This window comes from Psittacula echo (assembly GCF_963264785.1).
Source record: "Psittacula echo genome assembly, chromosome: 2".
NCBI lineage: Eukaryota > Metazoa > Chordata > Aves > Psittaciformes > Psittacidae > Psittacula > Psittacula echo.
This window is the reverse complement of record NC_137737.1, coordinates 149,358,516-149,385,785: the sequence shown is the minus strand read 5'-3', so window position 1 is coordinate 149,385,785 and position 27,270 is coordinate 149,358,516. Positions and strand designations below refer to the sequence as shown.

General features: G+C 41.6%; 1 protein-coding gene across 1 annotated transcript in view; it reads right to left on the bottom strand.

The window, feature by feature from the left end:
- The window catches only part of FER1L6 (fer-1 like family member 6), a gene marked incomplete at both ends in the record, with an annotated part of 57,053 nt that overhangs the window by 4,751 nt on the left and 25,032 nt on the right, over positions 1-27,270 (bottom strand). Inside the window, 21 exons of the mRNA XM_080609732.1 lie at positions 115-356; positions 2,599-2,697; positions 4,802-4,890; positions 5,459-5,601; positions 6,523-6,683; positions 7,804-7,974; positions 11,155-11,282; positions 11,494-11,619; positions 12,672-12,803; positions 13,917-14,032; positions 14,500-14,539; positions 14,671-14,793; positions 17,052-17,236; positions 17,433-17,616; positions 18,728-18,889; positions 20,885-20,995; positions 22,289-22,438; positions 22,985-23,119; positions 24,499-24,623; positions 25,168-25,354; positions 26,654-26,806. Coding sequence (XP_080465858.1) covers positions 115-356; positions 2,599-2,697; positions 4,802-4,890; positions 5,459-5,601; positions 6,523-6,683; positions 7,804-7,974; positions 11,155-11,282; positions 11,494-11,619; positions 12,672-12,803; positions 13,917-14,032; positions 14,500-14,539; positions 14,671-14,793; positions 17,052-17,236; positions 17,433-17,616; positions 18,728-18,889; positions 20,885-20,995; positions 22,289-22,438; positions 22,985-23,119; positions 24,499-24,623; positions 25,168-25,354; positions 26,654-26,806 — 2,962 coding nt within the window. The remainder of the gene's footprint in view (positions 1-114; positions 357-2,598; positions 2,698-4,801; positions 4,891-5,458; positions 5,602-6,522; positions 6,684-7,803; positions 7,975-11,154; positions 11,283-11,493; positions 11,620-12,671; positions 12,804-13,916; positions 14,033-14,499; positions 14,540-14,670; positions 14,794-17,051; positions 17,237-17,432; positions 17,617-18,727; positions 18,890-20,884; positions 20,996-22,288; positions 22,439-22,984; positions 23,120-24,498; positions 24,624-25,167; positions 25,355-26,653; positions 26,807-27,270) is intronic.

The window sequence follows — 27,270 nt, the reverse complement described above, 5'->3', positions numbered from 1 at the left end:
TCAGAGAAAGACAAGCAAAAGTTGGGTCTCAGACACTGCTTTGTATGTACCTCTACAATATACAGGTCTGGTGAGACCTCAGGTGAAGTTCAAGCAATTCCATTACGTACTTACCCAAGAAATCATCTGAAGAGAGTCTTTCAAAGTCCCACACCTGAAGCACCAGCTCAGCAGGTATTTTCCGCTCTGTCTTTTCCAAGGAAAATATGTTTTCTCTTTTACTAACCACCATTTGTTTCTCTGCTGGGAGGTAGTGGAATGGGAACACAAAGCGCCAGTTGAAGTTGCCCTCTCCTGTCAAGGAGTTGTAATGTACGTCTGTCTCCTGCTTGTCCTCTTCCAGGCCCTTTATCCACCTATGGCAAGCACTGCTGTCACCAGGGGAGCTTGAACTGTGGTTATCATTGTTTGGTTACAGGCATGATTATTTACTAATTCCTACCTAGTCAGTAGGAGGCAACACACCATCCAGGACTGTTACACACAGCAACAACCAGTTGGCCACTTGCTATTGGCCAAGATGTTTGTCTTCCTTGGGACAGGCAAGACAGCATCAGTCATTTACTCACTAGTAATCACTCTGTATTCATGTTGTGCCACTCTACTAAATTCTGTGACAATGTTCCAAAACTGATTTCAGTGCTCAGTATTAGAATCTAAATTGTCTGCAGTTCCTGTTTGGGGATATAAACATGGCATAAGTATGGTTGGAAAAGTCTCTGGTTTTCCTTGTGATTTTCTCTTGATTTCCGCTACAGTATGAACAACACCTGATGTGCAATGCTATGGTACAAAAGGACAATGCTTTCCTCAACATAATCTTCTCTTCTGAAGGGCTCCACTGAGGTTATGATCCAGCTAGGTATGTTTTAGTTCTGAAGATAATTTATCAGAGCTTCAGTAAAGATCAACATTTTGTGCTGCATCCAAACAGTGGCTTTTCCCCTGCAAGCTCCATTATTTCAAAAAGGCATTGGGAAAACCAATAACAATACCAGGAACAGTACTGCACCAGTGAAAGTCCATGCTTTGTGACATATTCAGTGCCATGTACACTGCCTGAACATAATGAGATTTGTGTCTTCATCATTAACGCACAGAAGCAATTAGTTTTCTACTCCCACCTTTCCCTGTCAGACCGCTCCGGTATTGATAGTGGTGTCTTCATGTTGTCACACAGCTCAGCACAAAGGCTGGCTCCTTATTTATTTCCTCAACTTTTCAAACTCGGAGCTACTCTGCTACTGCTCTGGACACCTTAGTTCGTTGCTAAGTTGGATATATCTCTGCAAACTCCAGTGATGTCCCAGTAGCTCCTCTCAGGGAACTGCAAGGGGAGGTTTGCTCAAGCCAGTGTGTGTGCAATAACTGCAGTTGCAGCATGCTGAGGACTACATGGTTGTATTAGTGTGTGCTTCACTTGGAATAATTTCACCTGCTCCAAAGGAGTTGTACCATTCCTGGTGCTCCACACAGCTTGGTCAGAGCTGACTCAAGTTTTCCTGTTAAAATGCATGTAGATATACCCTACAGAGGAGTAAGAGCTGCTACCAGGCTGCCCTGTCCTTATGCTTCCTTAGGATTTGTTATTACGTTCACATGAATTTCCAGAACCCGCAGAATGGAAAATATCCTCTTTTCTCTGCCCCATCAGTCCCAGTGCTTCCCTCAGTGGTCAGTGGCAATACAGCAACAGGTTTTTAGGGAAAATCATTTTGCCATATTCCTAGCATCCTACAAACTCAGATTTTTCCAGGACTCCACAATGATGCAATTCGTATTAACATATAATCCCACTCCTTAATAGTGGAAACACAGCAAGAAATCTAACACCAGTCTCGGACCTGAGATTTGCAATACTTCCTACTTATGCCATAATTTCCCCCCAGTCTGTCTGCTACCTTTACTCAAATACTGCTCAGAAGCAGAAAGTGCAGAGCAGTACTCCAAAACAGGAAAGCAATTTGAAGAAATAACTCGCTGCAATCTCAGGAAAGATCCAAGGTTCGAGTGTCAAGCTCCCCTTTCATTCTCTCTTTTCATTTTATCTTTTACTGGCTATCCCAGTAACATTTGTGAAGCTGCAATAGACATTTAGTCTGCAGCAAGAAAGAGTTGAAGAGCAGAAAGTCCCCATGTTGTGTCCTTCCCAGCATGGCCATGGTCATTCACCCACACATTCCCCGCATGATGTCAGGAAACATTTCCAGCAGAGGCAGCCTGCAAACACCTGCTTTCATTTTTAATGTGGTCATCATTCCCCTTTCTCTGATTACGTCAAACCTCTCTGTATCTGTGTAAGCTCTTACAGTTCAGGCCCTCTAAGTGTTTGATCTCTGCTCAGCTGTTGGCTTGCTTCTCTGTCTTGTGCCATCTCTGCTTGAACAGTAAGTAACGACCAGTGTCATTTCAGTTACTGGATTTTAGGATGCCAAAAAAGAAGCAGTATCAAATATAAATGAGTAATTTGAGCAGCCATTTAGAGGAAAGTACCAAGGTTACAGAAACAGCTTATCCTATATTCTCATAACATTTTTTTTCCTGATATTTGAATGAAATATTACATATTCTGTTGAAGACAAGTCCTGAAAAACTTACCCTTTTACATAGATATCACTTGATTTTTGCCCCGTAAAGATATTTTCATCTTCTAGAATTACATCCTCTGTATTCCAGATTATTACCCTCAGTTCATAACTGAAAAAGAAAAGAAAGTAGGCCTGTATATACTCAAGCTCTGGTCAGACACTAATGTAAAACTCTATCAAATCATACTTTTATCTCAAAATGAGAAATGTATTTTTGCAAAACTCTAAAAGCAGCATCAGCCTCAGGCTTCTTCTGTTTACAAAAGTCTAGTGATAGAGAGAGGATGTGGCTCCTTTCAGCTCTTGGAGTGTGCTGGATTACAGCAGGGTCACTGCCAGTTTTGGAGGGATGGAAAATTCCTTGCTTTTTATGTGCTTGTTCCTTTTCAGTTCTTTTCACAGAAATGCTGCAGTGAAATGAAGCAAAATTGGTCTGAACAACATCATCAGAGAAGTCTCAAAACAGTGAGCATCTTGCTAATAAAGCCCAGAGCAACCTGTGAGGTGCTTTTCAATAGAAATGCCTGAAAGCATTGTGTTTGGTGCAATCCAGTGTATTAAAAGGGAAGAGAAGCACTTTTTAGAGATATTTTCATTTAAACAAGTACAATCATCTTTAGAAGCCACAGTAAAAGGAACTGACATTTTCCCATCTTTTTCACTCCTTATATACAGGCATTTATAGTGGCCATACAAAGCTGTAGAAGCTTGAACTGAAGCACAGATGTTGCAGGTGACATAAAATATTATACTTAAAAATTTAGGTATGCATTCAGTCATTGTATGAATTGCAAAATAAAATGATCCCCAAACCTATGTTTGAGAACACCAGTATATGATTTTTCTGATATGACATGCGTTGTCTTCATAATAGCCTAAATCTCAGGTGTGAAACAGTTTGCCTTAAGAAGTTACCACGTACCCTATGTCATAGAATCATAGAATCAATTAGGTTGGAAAAGACCTTTAAGACCGCTAAGTCCAACCATTACCCGAGAACTGCCAAGATCAACTGTTAAGGGCATGTTGACCACAAAAACCAAGTCTCCACGCTAGGCAAATAAACTTTCACCTGCAGTGCTCTATCACAGCCTTGTTCAGTCATCAACCAGAAATGTTTTCACAAAGTGCTTAAAGTCTTCTGGAGCCTGGAGCCTGTTTTGCTGCAGCAAATAAGATTTCGCAGCAAAATGTGTAACTCCTGCTTGCGTGTTTACTTTCTTATAACAAATGGTTTGACAAAATTTTTCCCTGCTTTTGTAGACTACATAAATGGCAGCAACAATTTGTTTTCGTGGGTATGGTTAGGTTTAAATCTGTTTGGATTGGACAGCTCTTTTTGTTAAGGAGCTTTGTAGACAGTTCTGATCTGAAGAAAGTAATCATTACAGGGACTCTTACTTTTGTCAAACCTTGGCTTATGTCAAAGGAAAGGAAAAGAAACAAGTTTTTATGACATTGTTTCTTGTTCAAACATAAATACAGGAATAGTACCTGATGCTGCTTCAGACATAAAATTCTCAGGAAAGGCCTTGCTGAAGTATTGGAATAAAGCTGATACAGATAGGCTGAGAACTATGTTGCTCATTTTTGTGTTTCATTTACATCCAGTTAGTATGAAGGACCATGTGTAGTGTTGTACGTAAAGCAGCATAAGTATCAGTGCGAAATCTGAGAGGTTATTCTAAAAGTATCTCTTCTATTTGCTGCTCCTTTATATGTTTCTTGATCTTGTCTTTGCACAAAGTGATGGAAATGCAATAGGTTGCATTTCCATTGCAACTATTGCATCAAATTAAAGATCTCAACCGGGGTCAAGTAAATTATCTGGCTGAAAGAGGTAGTGAAATTGGAATTACTTATTTCAGCTCAACAAGTGGATGATAACATCAGAATTTTTAAGGGACTCCTGCCTCCAGCCGCCTGCAATCTCTATACGAAAAAAAGGGATATCTTTCTAAAAGAGATGTGTGGTAGTCCTTGATGAAAAAATCACCAACAGTTCATTGAGTTGTTTAATGGAGGAGACTGAACTAGATGCTCTCGTTTGACTTGAAGTCATGTGAACCTGGGAAAACTTTTCTCAGGATTACAGCAGTTTGTTGTGATAGTTCTTTCTATAGTTCTTTTTATATTTCTTTCTAGACACTTGAGGAAGATGCAGTCTTTGAAGACTTATGCCACTGTCCTGGGAGGAAAGTACAGAGTATTACCCTTTAGGTTTTCTTGGTGAAATGTCCACTGGGGGTCCTGGCAGAGGCATATCTTTAGGAAACATGTCAACCCACATCTGTACACGACCCTTGAAAACAAAGAGATAAACATATCTGTAAACCCTGTTTCAGAGACTTTAAAAGGATTTAAATGTGTTCTGATGTCCAGAAACACTACTTCCTCTGTAAGCACCAACCAGCTCACTATCCTGTAACTATGATTTAATCTATACACTTACAATAAAATATATTTTCCATACACATATTCTATCAATCTCTCAAGAATTTGGTGAAATTAGAATTGAGCTCAAACATTGGCAACTTTCAGGTAAATTCCATATAAAAATAGTACATGATGAACAGAAAAAAAAACCAAAATCTAAATACAACAAGATCTTGTGTTAACTTAATAAACTAAAACATTTAAAAGCATTAAAATATGCAGTTACAACTTGTGTGATTACAATATTTAAGTAACTGGCTCTATACATACATGTGTGACAGTTTCCAGGTTGATACTGTACAAAGTCTTATGTATAGTACAACACTTGAATGCTGTCTCTGTGAAATTGCAGATACAAATAGAAACCACAGTAACTGGAGGAAAAGAAAACTGCTCCTGGGTTTACCATCAGCACCACCTCTGAGCTGCTCTACCTGTTCTATGCCTGGCTTATCCTTATGGTACAGAGGCCGAGTCTCGATGTGCTCTGGGACCAGTTTGTACCCAGCTCCAGGAATTTCTTCCCAAGCATGTAAAACCTTCAGGGAGAGGTGTTCATATGATTCAATTGGCTCCTCTATAGGAAAAAGTGAAACAAAAAGAACAAAGGCGGCTGAATTATACTTTTAAGCACCTAGGTAAAATGTTCCATTAATTATTAAAGATGATCATTAAAAATTTGCTTGAGTTAAAGAAAAGGTTTTATATATCCCAGCTAAGTAAGGAAATGCATTTAATTCTTGTAAATAAGGGTACCCACAGGATAACTGAAATGTTAGCACTTAGGCAACAGTTTATCAGTAAAACACAGCAAATAATTTCACTATTACACCAGCAGTTTCTCACAAGATGGGAGAAACTACTCTTACAGAAAATGGCAAATCTGCTTTTTTCAGCTCACAAAAGACAAGGAAACTTAGATTTTGATGGAACTGGCAGTAAATAGGCACTAGTAGTTATATCTACGCCTAATTTTGCCTTGTGATGGCAACAGTAAAGACCCCCCTAGAGAACCAAATCACACCTCAGGGAAAGAGGGTTGAAGTCCATGGGCAAGAACATGTCACCTTCTGACGTGCTCAGCTTGGCCACTGGAGGAAGTCAGACCCCAGAGAATGGCGCCTCTAGGAAGGACAAGTGCTAATATTGAAAGCAGGGAGGATGCTGGAAAGCAGAGAAAGCCTTTTGAGCTCTTGAGCTTCTCTTTCCTCCTTTTTTGTGTGGGCTCTACACAAAAGAACACAGACTACTGAGGAGGGATATCTTCTAGATTAGGAGAGAAATACACAGATGAGAAGTAAATTAAGATTTCTCTGTGTCAGGAAACTGTTACGAGTTTTCCTGTGGGTGCTATCTCTGAGGTCCTGGTAGTTGACAAAAGGTTTGTTTGGGATTTAAAGAGTTGATATTAAACCCTTCCTAATGGCCGCAGCTACAGCCTTTGCAGGCTCTTGGTACTGCTACAATGCAGTTGAAGAATGATGAAGTACTTCATTACCATTCTCATCTTCTGTGAAGACTGTTTGTCCCTTAAAGACTTTTGTTCCAACTTGTATCTCCCCTGGCCGCATGAAGGGTCCACTGATTCTGTAGTCCTTACACAGCTTAGTGAGGATCTCGCTTGGTTTGGTTGCATCTCGCCATGCATTGTACCCTTCTCTGCAAGGAGGGAACAGAGAGTGAAAAGAAATGGGTGAGTTTTCCTTCAGCAAAGTGCACTGACAAATTAGGACTTCCCATGAGGAGGTTTGCTTTGTTGTCAGTGGCCAAACTTTCCCTTTGAATTGTCCAGCACTAGTTCTTATTTGAGACACCCCCTCTGCCTGCTCAGGTTGAAGCAGCCTTACCCACAGCTTAGATGAAGTAGCCCAGGCATTGACATTCTCCCCTAAGAAGAAAAGGACCAGAGCTCATTCCCTGTTTTACCTAAAGGATTCAAGCTGCATGTTCCACCTGCACTTAAGGAGAAGTGTTCTGTGGCTCCCACATGCTGAGGAGCAGCTGGTATCTGGGACCTGGAACAAGCTCATGAAGAAATACATCACACTGGAGACTGACCTGGTAAAGGAAGCCTTGAGATTTGGTCTGTGCTCCTGGATTTCTTTTCTGCATTGTCTGCCTTTTGTTTGTTGATAAAATAAAGAAACAAGCATAGGAGAAGAACCCCAAACCCACATGTCCCAGGTCAGTGCCCTGTCCCAGAGCAACGGAGCTATTTTAGTTTTACTTTCTTTGCATAAAAAATTCATCTTTGTCCACACTACCTTCAAGAATGCAGCCATATGGCAGTGACTAGGAGCGCAGCACCACTGCCCTGTGGCTCATCTCTGCTACAGAGGCCATGCCAACATCCTCACTCTGCTCCTGCTTCCCCCAGGGCCACAGCAGCCCCACGAGCCCTGCTGCAATCACTCCAATTGCAGCTGAATAACGGAGAGCAGAGTAGAGCCCTGTCATAACTTCTTTGGCAGGTTTTTTATCACTTCTCCTTTTATGCCTGTCCAAAGGCAATTTATTAAGCAGGTATATGTTACACATAGGCTGGTTACTATCTAAAATACCTGGTGAACAAACAGTGCTGTCAATTTTAAAATCCCCATGTCCTACTGAGGCTGGCAGCTGCCCAAAGCCTCTGTTAATCTCTTGGGTGAATTTTAATTAAAATACCTCCTGTGAAGCTTTAGTGCTGAAGAAAGTATAATACACAGGCACAACTGGAATTTCTCCTCCAGTCAAGTCACTCGCTGTGTGCGCTGTTGCTGTCTGAAGAGGTACTTACAATTCATATTGACTTTGTAAGCCACAGGTAGCTCGATGCCTGCTGTAGAAACGGTTTTCCAAATCGATTTTAGTCTCTCCAATGAGATCATCTGTTCCCACAAAGTCATGGTCATAGATCAGGACTGTGAGCAAGGAATCCTTGGGGAATGTAGCTTGGATTTCAAATGATCTACAGCAAAAATTGAGACCTATATGCAGTCAAATCAGTTTTGAAGCTTAAAAGGTTAAGTTGAAAATACTGAGTAAACAACGTGTGGACAGTGTCACTTCGAATAATCAGTGGGGAGGGGGAGTTTGATAGTGGGGGGGTTTATTTCAATTAATTATCTGAACATACTGGAAAAACACAGTACAAAAGTATTTTCTTTCTGCTGCTTGCCTGTCAAAATCCTCAGGTTAAATATTGAATAACGGAATCCCAGGTGTCCTGGGTTCAGCAGCAGCAGTCAGTTTTTCTCCTTCTTAGTAGCTGGTGCAGTGCTGTGGCTTTGACTTTCGCCCTGGGAATAATACTGATAAAACCGATGTTTTCAGTTGGGGGTCAGAATGTTTACCCTGACCAAGGACTTTGTGAGTCTCATGCTCTGCCAGGGAGGGGGAGAAGCCGGGAGGAAGCAGGGACAGGACACCTGACCCAAACTAGCCAAAGAGGTATTCCATACCACAGCACGTCATGCCCAGGGATGTAACTGGGAGTTACCCAAAAGGGCATGTCCCTTTTCTCTGTCGGGCTCATTTCCGGCAGGCGGTATCATATTCTCTTCCCTTGTTATTTCTCTTATCATTATTATTATTGGTGGCAGCAGTAGTGATTTGTGTTATACCTTAGTTACTGGACTGTTCTTATCTCAACCCGTGGGAGTTACATTCTTTCAATTCTCCCCCCCGCCCCCAGAGGGATGTAATTTGGGATGTGCATTCTCCAGAACCCCACAGCACCCAAGAAAGCTTGTGTTTCTTTCTTATTAGTTGGTGGAGACATTGCTGTTATTTTGTTGATCACTTCTGTAGGGATCTGGTGACATCCATCTTGCCATTTTATTCCCAAAAATTGAATCTCCTGTGCAGGTCCCTTGACCTTACTCCGTTTTATGGCAAAACCAGCTTTCAGCAGGATTTGGATTATTTCCCTCCCTTTTTCAAAGACTTCTTCCGCTGTATCACCCCACACAATAATGTCATCAATGTACTGCAGGTGTTCTGGAGCTTGCCCCTGTTCCAGTGCATTCTGGATCAGTCCATGGCAGATGGTAGGGCTGTGTTTCCACCCCTGGGGCAGTCGGTTCCAAGTGTACTGAACGCCCCTCCAAATAAAAGCAAACTGTGGCCTGCACTCTGCTGCCAAACGAATTGAGAAGAATGCATTGGCAATATCAATCGTGGCATACCACTTGGCTGCCTTTGACTCTAATTCATACTGAAGGTCTAGCATGTCCGGTACAGCAGCACTCAATGGTGGTGTGACTTCATTCAGGCCACGATAGTCTACTGTTAGTCTCCACTCTCCGTTAGACTTTCGCACTGGCCATATGGGGCTATTAAAGGGTGAGCGGGTCCTGCTGATCACTTCCTGACTCTCCAGACTACGGATCAGTTTATGGATGGGAATCAGGGAGTCTCGGTTGGTGCGATACTGCTGCCGGTGCACTGTTGTGATCACGATTGGCACTTGTTGTTCTTCAACCTTCAGCAACCCCACAACAGAGGGATCCTCTGAGAGACCAGGCAAGGTGGACAGCTGCTCATTTTCCTCAGTCTCCAAAGCAGCAATACCAAAAGCCCATCGGTACCCTTTTGGGTCTTTGAAGTACCCTCTCCTGAGGTAATCTATGCCGAGGATGCATGGAGCCTCTGGACCAGTCACAATGGGGTGCTTTTGCCATTTCCTCCCAGTCAGGCTGACTCATCCCTTCGGGGGGGGGGGGGGGGGTGGGGAGTAGAAACTGCGTGGTTCTAATTTACGGCCTGGGCTTAAACCATGACACCAGGTCACCCACTGAAATGATCAGGCAAAAGTTCTAGACAAGTGTCAAAAAAGCAAAGGTCAGAACTCCCTTTTCACTCAGTGCATTTTTCAGGGATAGAAATCATTGCTGAGATGTTTACAGATGCTGAAAATATAAAAGTGATTTAAAAGAGACTTGACAAATCAGCGGAAGATGGGACATCATCACCAGAACAACACTGGCTCTGGATTTCTCCAAAGCAAAACTGAGCTTTGTCTCCCGAAGGATGAGTTCTTTCCTTATTCTCCAAGTGGCCAAAGTCAATTTTTTAGCAAGAGCAGAGCAGTTTTTGCATTAGAGGTGTTTGAAAACAGTCTGGGATTGCTGGAGGTCAGCGGTGCCATGCTGACCAGGGTTTCTAGGATGACAATAGTAGTTACTATGACTGACGCTACTGCTGCGAAGAAGTTGCTGGTCCAGTCACCCCGGTGTTGTCACTGGCAGCAGCAAGGACTATGCAAATGAACAGCCTATTCCTAACATTTTCTAAAGCAAACATAATGGTGATTTCCCATTCCATGTATATGCATCTATACTGCCTGTGCTTTATCATGATGATGGTTCAGCTGCAGCCTCTGCTAAGGAGATTAAATCACAGAAACTGAGATGGCATGCTATGGAGGGGCTGCTCTACTCTTGTCTTTTCTCCTTATGCTGTTTTTTGAGTCTCTGCTTTCACAGGGAGGACCCTGGCCAAGGGAGCTTTCAGTTCAACCTAGTATAGTTTCTCTGTCTGAGTGTTCTAAAAGAACAACTCCATCCCAATTCAAAACATTTTCAAGCTTCTTAAAACAGGAAACTTGCTGGCAAAACCCACAGCAATTGACATTAACAATATAAATAAGTATAAAATATTGAAAACACAAAGCTGATGTTTTACTGACAGCTTGCCCCTGGCTCACCCATTCAGAAAGCTCTGCAGGTTCAAAAAACTAGGGGGTTTGTCCTAGTTCTAAAATCATGAGATTTATTTGGTGCCTTAAACAGCAACAAAGACTGTGAAACCACACTTCAATGGGCTGATATTTATTTCCCTTGGAGCTTAACAATTGCATTAATTAGCACAGGCAAGATCATTTGTTGCCTCATTTCCTCTCATGCATCATTTTGCAAAACCTCTCACAGCTTGCATTCCATGATGTGTTATGACTGGTGGGAAAATTAAAGCATTTATTATCACACAGGATGATAACAGTTCTCAACATTTCAACCAACAGAATTACAAAACATCCAAACAGGCAAAAATCAGTATATAAAACCCACTTTGTAATAGTAACATCAATAGTTGTAGCAAGTGATAAAGCAGGAATTATCCCTGAATAAGAAAATAAGAGATCACTGACCTTCCAAATACTGGGTTTAGCTGCTTCGGGATGTAGTTTTCCCTGTCTTTAATTTCTGTGTTGCCCAGTCTCAGCACAATGTAGGGATCTGACTTGCCATCTGGATCAGCTGGGCTGAGGTTAAGTGCCTGTTAGAGAGAAAGACTGTGTCCTCAAGATGCTTGTCAACTCTGGACACCCATTTCTAAAACACAAAACATTGTCTGAAATATGACCCAAAAAATTTCTACCACATAGGTAAGGATTTTACAAGCTTCACTGCAAAGACACTGGAGGTAAAACGAGTTGAAAAGAAACACTCAAGTTATTGCAAGGTTAAAAGAACATCTGCCTACTTACTGCCACAATATAAACTCTGATGAGGACTTTGACAGAGTGATTTGGTGGTATCCCTTGCAGGATGCGGGGCTGCCCTCTGTCCAGGAAGCTGCCATCCTTAGGACTTGGGTATATGCAGAAGGAGCCCTGGTAATATATTGTAAAAGACAATATATTGTCTTTTATCTCCCTCGAAAACAGATCAAGTTCAATTTAAAACCAACTCTCTGAATGCAAACAAAACATCATTCAAGCAGCCCGCACTGCAGTATAGATGTATACACAAGACCTTTTATGGTACCACTCAAAGAGACCACAGGCTTCAGTGTGATAAACATCATCTTTTAAAATGCTTCTGCTCTATAATCAAATCATGGTACAATCACCATGCTTGCAAGAAGTACTTGCATGCCCTTAGCTCTCTGGGTTATTATTTAAAGGCACTAACACCTGCAGGTGTTCTAAATCTAGTTTTCTTAATATTCTAAAAAACATTATTTTGCCCTTAACTGTATATTTGCAAATTGGCAACTCCACTGAGTCAGTTTCACAGCAGTGCAATTGGAGTCCAGCTGTATTTTTGCAGCCACTATACAACTCATAAATCAATATTAACTCACACTGCTGAATAGCTCGTACTGCCTGAAAGCAATTAGCAAGTCATTTGAACAGAAATTTGCATTGCAAACTTATTGAGGTATCAATGAGTTCAATCAGTTCCTCTAAACTACAAAGTTCTTGAAATCCTACTAACATTATTCATGCTTTGAACTGTGTTTTCAGATTTGCCTGATGGTGCCCTGGATCAGGCTGTGCAATTGTTTCCAACTGGAGTAGCTGTAAGGGCCTCCATTTAGATTACTGAAAATTACATACAAGATGCTGTAGCTGATAGTGCAGTAACTAAGTTGCATTAGCACAATTTTGATTACATAAAATCTCTCTTCTTCCTTTTCTGTGATTTAAAACTCTTTTGTAATTCGTTGTCTCAAACAAGCAGTGAACACGTGATGCTGAATGCTGCTTTCATCTATCAGATAATGGGAAAGGAAAAATATTACTCTAGATCCAATAAAAGAGATAATTCTATTTACAATAGACTGTCAATGTCTTTTTCTTTCATCTTTGGTATATCCAAAATATGCATGAAAACATAAAGTCTCCAAATTATTACCCATTTAATCAATGTTAAAGCTCACCTTAAATTTTCCTATTATTCTGTCTTCAGAGTCAGCATGAACTTCATCATTAGATTTTCCTCTTAAGAGCTGGAAAGTTTTCACCCAGTCCTCAAAGTTATTAAATTCACTCTCCAAGTCTCCTTCATAAATCTTTGAAAATAGGAGAATGCTTATTTTTTGTGATGCAGTCAATATATTTATAGCAACTTTTTTATTGCAGGGTGTCTAGCAATCCATTTTGACTCAAAATACAGATTTTAATAAAACCAAGGTTTTGCAAAGTCCTTCGGGGAAAGAAGTTAATTCCCCACCTAAAACAGGAACAATTTTGTCCTTAATCAAAGTCCTTCCCAACTACTGGAATAGCACATTATATCAGCAGGTAGAAGTGGCTCTGGGAGGGCTGGAATGAACATTTGCAAGCACTGGTGTGGGTGAAAAACTGGATGCATTGCTCTTTGCTTCTGTTTCATCTCTACAATGTGCCTTTGATGTACTGATCCATTCTATTAGGTTAATGTGTCACAACATGAGAGCAAAGCAGACAGCAATAAAGTGCTGTGGGGACAGAGCCTTAGCATAGGCAAAAATACCAAATAATTTTTAAAAGAATGGGTTGGGTTTTTTTCAGTACTTCCTTCCTGTAATTTATCAAGTGTTATTCTGTGGACTACTGCCATCTCTTAAAAAATGAAAACAGCAGTTTCAAATTCCTGTTTATTCAGCTACAGTCTAATCCAAGCAGTCCTAATCCTTTCAAACCTCTTCATCTCTCCTGTCATTTTGCATGACCTGCATAGTTTTCTTTGAATTCTTCCTATCGTTACCCAACCAAACTCTAATGCAAGCTGAATTTTACCTCCCCAAGAGGAGGATGCACAAGCAATTGCAGCGATGCCTTCCATACTCTTTTTTAAGTCATTCTTAATAGCCTGTAATATTTCCAACATGAATTTTGGCATTTCCAAATTCAGTGGTTTACAGGCAAACAACAAAACTGAATTTTCACTGAAGTCTCTCCAGGTGTATTTATACTGGTAAATTGAAGGTCTGAGGCCAAGCTGGCCACATCTGCTGTACGAGACCCTGCTTTCCTCTGGGCCCCATGTGCTGAAGTGCATTATCACTATCATTTTGTGTGTTTTATTCATTTTAAAGTCTCTGAAATAAATGTAAAGAGGGTTTGCTAAATTCAGCTGCTGATGTCAAGCTTTGGGAAGACGCTAATAACAGTCTTACTTCTCAGCCTTACTTTTCCCTTACCTGCAGTGTTGCTAAGTTTGGAGTTTCTTTCTGTTTCCTTTTCAGTGTCTTTTCCTTCTTCTTTTTGTCTGGCTCCTCTTCTATGATCAATGCAATGTGGTCAGAAGTTTGATTATCTGTAAAGATTTCATGACATCATGGGGTTTAGTGAGCAAAGCACATGAAGTGCTTCAGATAAGGATGCAAAATACATTTTAAAGAGTCCCCCTCACTCCTTCTCCATTCATTTTATTATTGCCAAGCATAAGTCTTCTCTTTTCCCACCATTCCTCCCAGGCAGAGAGGTGGCATGTTATCCTCTCTGTGGCTGTCTTTGTGATAAGCTTGGTGGACCACTACTAGTGATGGTGACCTGTATCACTCCTTCCTTGCTTCCTCCTTTAAAACAGAAATCACCTCAATCATTGATGAAGTGCAGTCAGCTCTGACATGGAAAGATGCTATAATTCTGATGAGCTGTGGAGGAAAGAACCCAGTACTCGGTAGTACTCTGTTACCAGACATTGAGTGCTGACAGTAAAATAGTAGAGAAGCAAAGTATTGGCATTACAAAATAACAGAAAAATGCAAATAATTTACTTACTCTCTTCAGGTTTTCCCTCATTGGAAAATATTCTCTTAGCCTTTCAAAAGAAAAAGATGATGGACAAACTCCTCATTATGCATGCAATGACAAAAAGGAATCATTCAGCAGTAAATCTACTTTTACAACATTGTTCACCCATGAGAGTTTTGGTCATTCTGGGTGACTTACCTTTTGCATTTTGAGCACAGAAGCATAGTATTTTGACCACCAGTCAATAACATTTTCAGCTGATTCATCTGCAATTGTTCTTTTTCTCCTCTTTGTTGACCGTCGGATGGATTTTTTCATATCCTATCAAAGCATGGGGAAAACACCATTGAACTTTAGAACTGATCAAAACTAATCACCTGAATCATGACATCAAGCATGAATAGGTATATATTAAGAAAATTTCAACCTCCAAGAGCTAAATAAAATGCATTATGAATTATATGTCTCTGCCTTTTATTGCTAGACAGTTTGTCATCGAATCTTAGAATCATAGAATAGTTTGGATTGGAAAGGACCTTCAAAGGTCATCTAGTCCAACCCCCCTGCAATGAGGAGGGACATCTTCAATTAGATGATCATCATATTATTAAAGCTATCTCTGTATTACCTACTGATGATGCCAGAACTTTAAACATTTAAGCTATTGCTACAGGGTGAACCACTAAACCAGGCAAATCTACACAGAGAAATAGGTAGTGCTGTTTTAATCGATGTGAACATTCAGATACAAATTGGTTTCTCCCACTGAAGTCTGCAAGTATTTTAAGAACTCCCATTATTACTTTATTGCCTTTTGGAAGAACAAAGTTCCAAAAGTTGTGCAGTTTAGCTGTTCTCTTCTTATAAAAAGCTAAAATCTGATCCTGAAGATCATCATGTGGCAAATCTTACTAACTTCACTCTTGTCTAAAGATTGGCCCTTGTTAAAGAATGTTTTATCCTATGCCCTTGCAGAGAGTTGTTACTTGGGCTGGGGAGTTCAGAGCAAAGGCAGATCATTGGGAATGGTACCTAGGTAAGTGCAAATGATAATTAATATAACACAGATGGTTAAATTACAGGTTCACTTGAGGACTCTTCTCTTACTATAGTTTGCTGTTGTACATTAAAATTGTTCTGTACCAAATGAAAGATCCAGTCTGGTGCGTAAATCTAGGAATCAAGACAGCCCTGCAGTTTCTTTGACAACCTAATTATGAAGGATGCAGAGAACACCTGACCACTGAAACATCAAAGTTTAAAAGGTATGCTTTATGTAGCTACAGAAACAGCTTCTGAAAGGCAATTCAGTCCTGGAGCCTCTTCTTTTATTGTTGCTAATAAAAGAGTGCGATGAGTGAGGCTAGGAGGAGCATGTGCATCTGAACAAAAAATAACGTGCTGTCTAGAGCACATACTGCTTTGTAAATACCATGCTGACCAGAATTGCTTTGTTTTCCTGTACTTTCTTATCTTCTGCCCACAGACTGACACTAGTTTTATGCTTTGACCATAATATCTTTTGGAAACAGAGTTTCAGCTCCACATTTGTGCAGCGTCTAACACAAGGGAGCTTTCATCGCTGCCTAAATGCCATGGACACAGAAACAGTCATTCACAGTGAGACTTTCACAGTTAAGTAGATCATTCAAGGCCAGGAAAAGAAAAAAATCCTACTACTCTAGTAGTACTTTCCCATGAGATGACAACCTAGCACAAAAGGAATAAAAGGAAGTATCTATCAATAGAAATAGAGAAATTATGTGGGGTCAAAGCTGCATTTGCTAACTAATTCTCTCAAGGGCCAGCAAGATAGCATAGCGGTTAACATCAGTATCCAGAATCTCTAATCCTAAGTAAAGTGAGAGATTATTATTTTAAAAGGAAGGGCTGAAGTCTGCAAGCAGCCCAGAAAGCCAACCGTATCCTGGGCTGCATCAAAAGGAGCGTGACCAGCAGGTCAAAAGAGGTGATCCTGCCCCTCTACTCTGCTCTCGTGAGACCTCACTTGCAGTATTGTGTGCAGTTCTGGTGTCCTCAACATAAAAAGGACATGGAACTGTTGGAACAAGTCCAGAGGAGGGCCACGAGGATGATCAGGGGACTGGAGCACCTCCTGTATGAAGATAGGCTGAGAAAATTTGGGCTGTTCAGCCTGGAGAAGAGAAGGCTGCATGGAGACCTCATAGCAGCCTTCCAGTATCTGAAGAGGGCCTACAAGGATGCTGAGGATGGACTCTTCATCAGGGACTGTAGTGACAGGACAAGGGGTAATGGGTTCAAACTTAAACAGGGGAAGTTTAGATTGGATATAAGGAAGAAATTCTTTACTGAGAGGGTGGTGAGGCACTGGAATGGGTTGCCCAGGGAGATTGTGAATGCTCCATCCTTGGCAGTGTTCAAGGCCAGGTTGGATGAGGCCTTGGATGACATGGTTTAGTGTGAGGTGTCCCTGCCCATGGCAGGGGGGATTGGAACTGGATGATCTTAAAGTCCTTTCCAACCCTAACTATTCTATGATTCTATGATTCTATGAAGACTGTAATAAAGAGTTAGCTGGCAGCTTCAGGTACACCCACCTTCTGTTTTCTCTCTTTCTCTGGTTCAGAGGCAGAGTGCTCTGGGTCAGTGGCAGGAACTGTTGCAAGATATGGGTCTGGCTCTAGCACTGTACATTGACCCTGCTCCACCTCGGCATAGGTGTGATCAGCTAAAAATGGTTCTTCTTGGGATAACTCAGCAGCCTGGGATGTCTCAGGTGAAGCTGAAACTGAAACTTTGCAAGTTAGCTAAGATTTTGCCAGAGATGCTATCACCACGTTTGGTGATCATCAAATGATCCTACATGAGTTAAGAGTTTGACCCTACACAATTAAGCATACCTTCTACATACGTGCCTAGTATTAAGCCTCCCAGTAGGTCCTTTGTCTTTTTATTTGGGGTCAGGATTGGACATTTACCTTTGTCAGTTTCTACAATGTGCAGTCTGTTTGGTGTGGCTTGAGGACTCAGCTGGCTTTTATATAAGAATTGCTTAAGGCAATTGATAGTATGTGTTCCAACAAGAGTACTCCTCCCAAATGCTCTCCAGTCGACCACACAGATGCTTAGTGGTGGATGCAAGAGTTCATTTTCGGGCAGCTCCTAGTGGAGAAGGACAGATAGCAGCATGAGAATTGTAAATATAGAATATGTATTGAATATTTGTTATGCACAACAATGAAGCTTTACTCTTCCCTCCCTTCTACTTCTCATCTGTTGACATACTCAACATGCAAAATACATACAGCATAGGCAATACGGTTCTGTCCACAGTTTTCTGCGAAGTCTGGAGAAAGCTTTGTCCTTAGGAATACAGAATGGACTGTACTGATCGTGCTACTGAGTTGAGTCCCATGCTGTCATATACAAGCATCTCTTGTTAGAATAAACTGGGACAATCAGGAATGTTCAGAAGGAATGAACACTGTGTTGGAAGTTGTGAGCCTTAATGCCACTGCTACTTTCTTGGACGCTATTAACCCTATCTGCCTCACTTGGCCAACCATGAGGTGTGGACACCGGGTGGTTGGGATGAACTACAAAAAGCAAAACAGCTCTTTGGACATGTGATGTACAATGAAACCTAAAAGTACTGCAGCAACCAGGTTAGTGGTTTGATATCCATTTGTATTATAAATAAACTTCTTCCCTTTTGATGCTAGCAACTAAGCCAAATTGAACAGATGACTTTTTTCTGATGCTGATCTTTGTCCATTGAAAGTACCAACTCTTATAAGTCAGCTGACAAATTTCCAGACTGTAACAGCAATGTGAAAAGATCCAGAGCTCATGAGCCAGAAATAATCAATCCCCTTAATAGCTCAGTAACACACGAATGAAAACTAAAAGAATTGAAAGAAAATAGAGGAAACTGAGCACTACCCATTAAAATGGGAAAGGAGGAGGAAAAAGTATTAAAAATAGACCTGTTATCTGCCAACAAGTTGCAGCCTATCAGTATAAATCTGATGGCAACATATTGCCTTGCCTACTTGGGACATAACGTGAGGAATATCATCTTCTTTTATCATGTGGTTGTAGCAGAAGTTTTTCAAAGCATCTTCAAATCAGTAGCTTTTGCATAAGAAGGGATGTCCCCTGGTGTTTAATCAAGACACAGAGGAAAGTATTTGTCAAGAAAGGAAGGAAATTAGTAATTAACACCTTGCCTAACCAGAGAATGGGCAGTCAAGGAGCAGCATGCTGTACGCACCACTTCAAACCAGTCTGCAAGGCCACTGAAATTGGGATTTTTCTTGTAGCTCTGGATGACAGAGGATTTCACTCCTTTTCCTGCACACTCAATGAGGACCTGGGGGCGATCTACAGAAAGGAGCTGGACTTTCTTTAGCTCTCGAACACCCCAGAATAGGACCTGCAAAGAGAAACATCGGTAATCTGTAGAGGCCCCTCAGTTTAGGAGAAGCCACTGCTGGGATCCCATCACCTCATGTCCATTTGGGAATGCAGGACTACCAGGAAAAAGCAAACAACTTGAATCTGATATCCAATAAGCACCAGGATAAATGGTGGAAATTAAAATCATTAGTAACATTCAACTGTTCCCAAGGAGTTATTACCAACTGCAAGCCATAACAATTACATTTTCAAGCTGTCTTTTCAACAGGGCAAACGGACTGTTCATCTGAACAGCAGGGGCTCGGTTTGTTCGAAGTGTCAGAGCTGTTGAAAGAGCTAAGAAATCCCATATAAGCAGAGGTGATTAACAGAGGTTTGCCAGCTGAGCTAGCCTTCAGGTCTGCAGTGGATGGTGGAAGGTCTCCAAGCAGCTTTCCTTTGAAGGACCATGCTCCTGGTGTGAAGGACAAAAAGGAGACTGGGTGTGTAAAATAGGGATCTGCAGGAAAAATAGGACTTTATAGAGTATGCACTGGGAGGCCCTGAAGGAGAGGGCTGGGGCACCAAGAGATAGTTACTTACAGCTGATGAGGGAAACTGTGAGATTTATGAACCTGAAATGAAGACTGGGACCAAAAAGGATCATGGGGAGCTTCATCGACAACTTGAAAGCTGGTCAGGACTGGGCATTTGAGTGAGTCAGGGAATGGCAAGGGGCACTAGAGGGGCATGAGGATCAGTGAGATTCTGCTCTGTTGCCAGAGGTCCCCGTTTAAAATTGGGGCACACTTTTACAGTTACAATGGCTCCATGGCCTTTTCCACCAGTGTAAGATATAGTTTATAACACCTATAAGGTGCCTGAGGTATCAGACTGAGGAGTGGAGTTGTCTTGGTCTCCCTCCAAAACCAAAGGAGACAGAGATAAAATCCATTTAAGATCTGAATCACTTTGGGAAGGTGTCTGCTCTAATCAGCTGTTCAAACGAGAAGCCTGCAGTGAGGATACCTGTAAGCTGGGTGCCTCAGAGCTGGTTGGGATGAATGTCACAGCAGTGTAAAATAGAAAACGTATGAGCAGCACAAAGCAATCCTACTGCAGGGGCAGCGAGAAGGCACAATACGCAGAGAAACACCTAAGCTTAAGGATTTAAGTTGTCCTTTAGCATCAGCAGAGTAGTTCACAGGCTTATTTACCTCACAATGTCAGGTGTAAAAGGTGAATACGGCTTACAAAAACTCTTTCCTATGTACAGAAAACAGTAGCTTAACTAAATTATATAGCAGAGCTGATAACTGTTCTCTCCTTTTCAGCAGCTCAATCTCTTGATTGTTGATGGCAAAGCTGGAACTACTTCTGGGGAAGGGCCACCAGGGAAGTCAAGCAGGGTCTGATAGGAAAAGGGGCAAATAAGCAGGTGGTGTGAAAGCTGTGTGATGACTAACAGTGAGTGGTGAGGCTGGGGAGCATCCAGGCATTACACTGACATGAAAAACTACCACATTTCCCTGCTTTTAACATAAGGGCATAAGGGGACTTTGGACCCAAACGGTATAAGAAAGGAGGGCAGAGAAGGTACAAGCATTTGTACACAGGCAGGAAACATGGCTTGGCTGAAGTTTGGGACTGAGGAAAAGCCTGGGAGGTGGCTGATGCTGAACTTCACCTCTGCTGAGGTGCAAAGGGAAGCTCTCCATCTCCTGCAGACACTTCCCTGTGCTGCACAAGGCACAGGTCCATCAGCTACACTCTGCCACGGGAGCAATCCCTTCCCAGCAGGTCAGGACTGTGATGCCCCCTTTCTAGCCTCAGCTGGAAGCACTGCCTTGCATACCCAGCCTGGGAGAATCAATTTGATCCAAGATTACCACATTTATTTTGGGATCTAGATGCTATTTTTACATGATTCCTATTGATTGGGATTTTTAAATCATCATTCCTTACTGTTACAGTTCGATAAGATAATAAATCAAAGCTGAGATTTGGAAATGAAACACTCTAAGTAACTTACCTCCACTCTATACTTGCTTAAAACAGGTCTGATGTTAGCTGGGACTGGGTAAAACTGGCCAGCATCTGGTGGATCCAGGGGGGGAAGTCTGTCTGGATCTGACTTAGGAATCTGAAAAATTGAACAGTCTTAAACTTAGGCTGTTTTTTTCTTTTGAAGAACAAAACAGTATCAGAAGTATCTGTGAATAGCGCATAGAACGATCAGTTTAATGCAGTTTTACAAGACACATTGCAGAGGACACAGGTTGTGCCATGAGAGGAATGTGACCTGGATTGCTATCTGTCCTGCAGTGATGCTAAAGCATTTGGCAGGAAGGCTTCTTTGCCCTGACAGGACGTAGTCTGCCCTAAAGACATGTGTGTATGGAAGCATGGTAATTCCATTTACTAAAAATGAAAAGCTTGGTAATTCTGTTTAACAAAAATCCTGAGCAGAACTGCTGAGAAGACTTTCACACAGGAAAATTCCAGATCTGATTCTAGTTTTAAAAGGCTGGTGAACAGACAGAAACATCAGCTAAAACACACACTTTCTTGTCAACTCTATAGAGAAGTCTCAGGGGTATATTTGAATGCATCCCAGAAGCAGTGCTGCCTCCCTTGTCCCAGAAGATGGCAAAACAAAATACAATGCTCTCTTTGTTCACTAAAGAGTGGATTTCAATTTAAAAAGAGGGAAAATTATGGTAAGGTGCTAGACTCTATCCTCTATGTATACACCATAATGAGGAAATGTTCCACATGGTAGGACATTTCAAGTTTCAGAATAGAACATAATTAGTCCATCACGCTTAAAAGCCTGTTTTATCTTGGGAATATCTGTAAAAAATGTCACCAAGTTCCACATTTTTCCCCTTTCAGATTTCAGAGTAAACTGCTGTAGGTTTCCATCAGGGAGACGTGTCCTCTAACTGGTGAGTCTGCAAATTCCACTGAAATTCCCTGAAATCCCAGGCATGATACACCCCACTCTAAACTGAAAGCTTATTATCTGAAAATTCAGTCTCCCTGATCATTCCCCACTTGCTTTTCCTAATGGTAAAAGAAGTACTGAGAGTTTTGAGGTTGCTAAAGTCAGGGCCATGTGTTACTCCAAAGAGCAGGTCATTGCAGAGGTGGTGGGATTGTCAGTTGTTTCTCAGGCCAGAGTTCAATTTACTGGCAAGTGATGGGCAAATGAGGCTCAAAGCATCTGAGGGGCTGGTGGTGGTGGGTGCATGGACAATGGCCGGTGGCAGGGTGGAGGGAGTGACAGAGGTTGTATGGGGACTATGAGGTCCAATAACAGAATGATTCTGATCCAGTTGCAGTCCCCATTAATTCAACAGGGTGATGGGCCTTGATGGGCTGCTTTTTTGAGGCAAGGGTGTAGAAGTGTAATGGTCAAGAAAGTCTGGCTTACCTCGAGAAGCTCAAATGTAGCAAGAAGGTCTCCTCCAGAAAGATTGCCACAATACACTGGGTAGTAAGAAAGTTTAGGTGGTTCATAGTTTTGATCAGCAAGTCTCACCACAGGGGCAGCCACTGTAGAACCAATATATTCTGCCTTACCCTAAATGAAGGAGAACACAGGCATCAAATTCATTTGAACTTCACAAATATCACAGGAGCCAAGATGATGCGGAGTTTAGTATTTGTGGAAGAAAACAACTTCTTCTGAAGGAAAGATCAAGGTGGAATGCTAGGCAACTATGAAAATGGAAACGCTGGGTGTTTATTACCTCTTCAGATCATCCAAAGGTTCGGACCTCAGTATTCAGTCAGTGAGACAGTGACAGAGTTTGCATTGTCAGAGATAAATCTGTGTCTTTTCAGTCTTAGACTAAATGTTTGCAATTGTGTACCAGGGAGGTGGGGGCAAGATGTTTCTGATTTCTCTAAGCCTGTCTTTGGGAGCAAGATTCACTCAGGAAAAAAAATGGTCATAGCTTTTCAAGGCATCAAGGCTGTTTTCAGATATTAAACTGCAAACCGCTGTAACACTGAGCTCAGTTCAGCAAGATCATCCATTTAATGCCTATTCAATAGCACAGCTTTGCTTTCACACTGGCAATGATGTAAAAGCCTATGTTTTTACTGAGAAGGATTTTGAGTTTACCACAGCATCATCGTCATACAGCTCGATGACAATCTCCGGTGGGAACTGAGCAATCTCCTCTCTGTCACCATGAAGCACAATGCTGTTGAAGAGCAGCATCTGGTTCCAGGTGGGGGATAATGTCTGAGAAATGATCTAATGAAAGAGAGGAAATGGTCAACGAGCTACGAACTGGTTGGTTAGGAGTCCTTCAGCAGGATGTGCTGATCTGCTGCTGACATCCTTTCCCACAGACTGAACAATTCCTTGCCTGAGACACCACGTTTTTCAGCAGCTATTTCCAGCCAGAAGAATAGGATTCTTTCACCCTCAGGCTGGTATCTCCAGTTTCTCCACTTCCCTGTTTGCCTCACACACCCCTCACAAGCATATCAATCCATGACCACTAGATTGTATAGACAAAGCTCAGTATGAAATTTAGAGGAAAGCTGTTGGTTTAGGAGAGCAGACGCATGTCCAATGCTATTACAATAAAGCCTTTGTCCTAAACCGAGTCCAATTCTCACTTGTCCAGGGTCTGTTTATTCAAACTTGTTTTTTCTTCAGTGTAATGACACATAACACTATGAAAAAAAAAATTAATGAACCACTCCTAATAAATCAATAGTTTTTTAATTCGCTGTAATTTGACTTATGTGGATGCTTGTGGCATTTCATCGTAGGCAACGATTTAACTGTCTTGGCAGGAAATTTACTTAACAAAGATAACATTTAAAGAGGAAAAATATGACAACTGCAAAATGACTCATAACCTGCTATCGTTCTTTTGAATGGAAATAAGGCTCCTGACTACAGTTTATTGACGCTTGGCTGACAGTATTCGAAAAAACATGAAAGCTATTGGCTGCAATGCTTTATTCAGGCAGTGAATAAACTTAACACTTCTGTACCTATAAAATCCTATTATTTCCTGAGCCAAATTCTACTTTGCCCATTTGCCCCTTGGAGATGTCTGAGGGAGATGTGAGACCACTCCCTATGGCTACATTTTTGCAGCATTTAAGTGGTCCAGAAAGTCTCACATCTCTCTGGTTTCAGCTCATTTCAACTTTGCCACTCTAAAGCCACCAGTGTGCTTTGCCAAATTCCATCACACAGGCTGACATGGCCACAGAAGCCATATAAAGGTCTCCATTCTTTGCTCGATCATTGCACACAAAGACTATGGGAAAAGAAAACCATGAGGGTTCGTCCTCATACCATGCAATGACAACAGCCCAAACTTCAAACATACAGAAAAGATGTAGAGAAAGGTAATTCACTTGCTGCAATGTCCCAGTAGCCTCAGAGAATCTGAGCTGAAATAAACCAGTGCTACTGAACCTCATGTTAGAGCAGCGGGTTACACCTACGCTTTTGTCTAGCTTGCAGTCAGCCCTCAGAAGTTGCCCTTAAACAGCAGGGAGCTAACTTCCCCTGCTAGGTACCTCCTTGCAAAATGAAGACTTTTCCTTTTCATGGCTTTATTGGAAAAAGACATGTTTTCATTTACTGAAAGGGACTTTGGAACTTACCTTTGTGGTCTGGCAGTGTGATGTGAAAGTAACTTTTGCAAAAGGATCGGAAAGTCCAGTGCTGTCAGCTGCAATGAGCCCCCTTGCCTGGTACATGTGGGCTCTCAGCTGGAAGAGGTGCAGGACTGTGTCAGAAAACAGTAATGTCAGCTTCATGGAACTGATGCAGCACGTAGGTAGGAAGGGAAGATTCATTACCTGCTGTCCAACCAGGATCTGACAGGGGCAACTGTTGCTAGAGGCCTCACTAAAGGGATGCCCGAGACACTCAAAAATTGTGTAAGACTTCTGTATTCATTTAAAATCAATGTCCAATATAACTGCAAGGTTATTAACTCTGAGTTTTAATCCCCTGTCACTGGTTTATCTACTAGGCATTCAACATGGTAGCTTCAGGAAAAGTGAAGGATGTTTCCTCATTACAAGGAGACAGACTAATGGGATGGAGAACAGAAACTGTAAGTGAACAGATCCTTTCTTTCCCAGACATCCATAAAGTATCAGGACTGATGGCTTGGCAAAAAAACCCAGCCTTTTCTAATGAAAAGATGCTAAGCCATGATCATTTTAGAACAGTTACTTTAAATGAGAGGCATTGCTGCCCTCTGAATTAGAGCATTCGGGGCCATGTCTCTTAACTGCCAACATGGAGAAAAAACAGAGCCTTACTTTTATACAGCAGGCAGGCAGGTGAGGGTGTCACACTGTGCCCTGCATTGGTGTTCGATGGTAATTCAGTCTCATATCCTACAGGCAAATTCTCCATGATGCTGTGGGCATAGCTGGCAGATCCAAGCCATAGGTAGATATCCACCTTTGCCTGCACAGTCCAGCCCAGTGGGCGCTTGCCTGGTAACTGAAGAAATAAATCCACCCATCACCAACAAATTCACAAGAGAGAGATGGCTGGATGCTGAATCCTACCAACCCAGCGTAAAATAAAGGAGAATTCCCTGAACTGATACACTGATAAATGGCATTTCTCCCTAGTGAGTGACCCTGAGACTTATTTAGCACAAGGAACTTCTGTGATTCGTAGGGAAGAAATGCTCTGTTGAAAGTCAGTGGCATACTGCCTAGTATACAGAGGTTTGTGCAGGCTGCCTAAGAGCTGCAAGCATGTCAGTGCCAGCCGATACTCTACTTTTCCCAGACATCAGCCCACTTTCCATTTCATGCAGTTCTGCTGTCTCCAATAGTTAGTCCATGTTTTACTAAAAACATTACTCTATTGGGCAGGTCAGAAAACATTCCAGTATTAATCTTGACAAACAATATTATTTCCTTCCTCTCCCTTTCCACTTCATTTAGCTCTGCTAAGCTCAGTGTTATCTGTTTCTAAGGTAATTCTTGATATTGAAGAGGCTGGAGAGTTAATTGCGGCATTTTTTGTTCATGCAGGCAAATAGTACTGTGCTTACCAAGTACCTATGGCACCTATCAGGAGCTTACCTATTTCTAGCTGCTCTTTAGTTGTGCTTTATGGGAGTGCTCCCAACAGCTTCAGGTGAAAAAAAGCACTGAAAAGTCATTACATGAAGTTACTATTGTCTTATCTATTTGGGCTTTTCCTGATGGCGATAGTAACAATTACATTGCATAATATTCCTCTGCCAGGCACTCCTGGTCACACTCCCTTCATAGGAGTACATCCACTAAGACTTTCTTTCAAGATGAATAAAATCTTAACAATATTTTGGACATATATTGCACAAGTCTAAGCACATTCTAAATGGCAAACATAAATAATTGCTGTTTTACCTCTGAATATCTAGGTTTCCTTACCATCTGAGATGCTGTGTGCTGATCTCCTACCAGTCTCCCCCCAGTGTGCTGCATTCTGGCATCTTTTCCAATAAAGAGGCTATGCCTCTTCTGTCTATGTGTACAGCTATAGATAAATAATGCTATATTCTTGCCATAACAAGTAGTGAGAGAATTAATTACTCATATACCAAAAGCCTAGCAGTGATACAGTGCTCAAAGAAGGACAAGCATAAGTGTAAGTAGCAAACAACAATAGATGGCATATATAAACGTGTACACATTTTTAGTACATTATGAAGATGAGCCTGTAAAATACAATCCCTGGGAGAAATCTGAATACCAAATGTCCCCTGGCATTACCTGTGTTTGCAGAGCACCCCAGACTTACTTTCAGGAAATGGGTTTTAATCTTCCCACAGTCCTTGCCTCTCTGTTCTTTTGCTGGGGAATAGAGTATGTTTTTAGCTGGGACTCTTGCATATGCAACTCTCTTGTGGTTGCTGAGCATCCAGATGAACACATCAGGCACCGTATTCTGCGGCTGTTAAATGATGAGGAATATTGAACTCAAACTGAATTCTTTCTATAAGCCACACCATTGTTTTTGTTAAAACACTCTCTACCAAGAGCTGATTCCTTCATGGCTCCTGTGGATTGGTAGATGTGCAACCAGACTAAAAGAGACTGTCACTTCAGGCTTTGTAGCCCTAACCTCTACCCCTAAGCACAGCTGAAGATAACGAGCTTTATAGAGAGATTAAGGAGCACTCGCTCCATAAATCATTTCAGGAGAAACTGAAACTAAAAACCTTGGTACAATCTCAGGAAATAATTTACCCACAGACTGCATAAGCTAAAAGTACCTACCATGGAAATACCATCAACTTCATCTCTACCAGCAAACCAAAAGGGAGCAGACTTCAGCACTGGCATACAATCATCTCTTCTGCTTGTGAGGATGCTCCATGGCATTGCCTTGCCCTGTCCCAAATAACATTTCCTCAG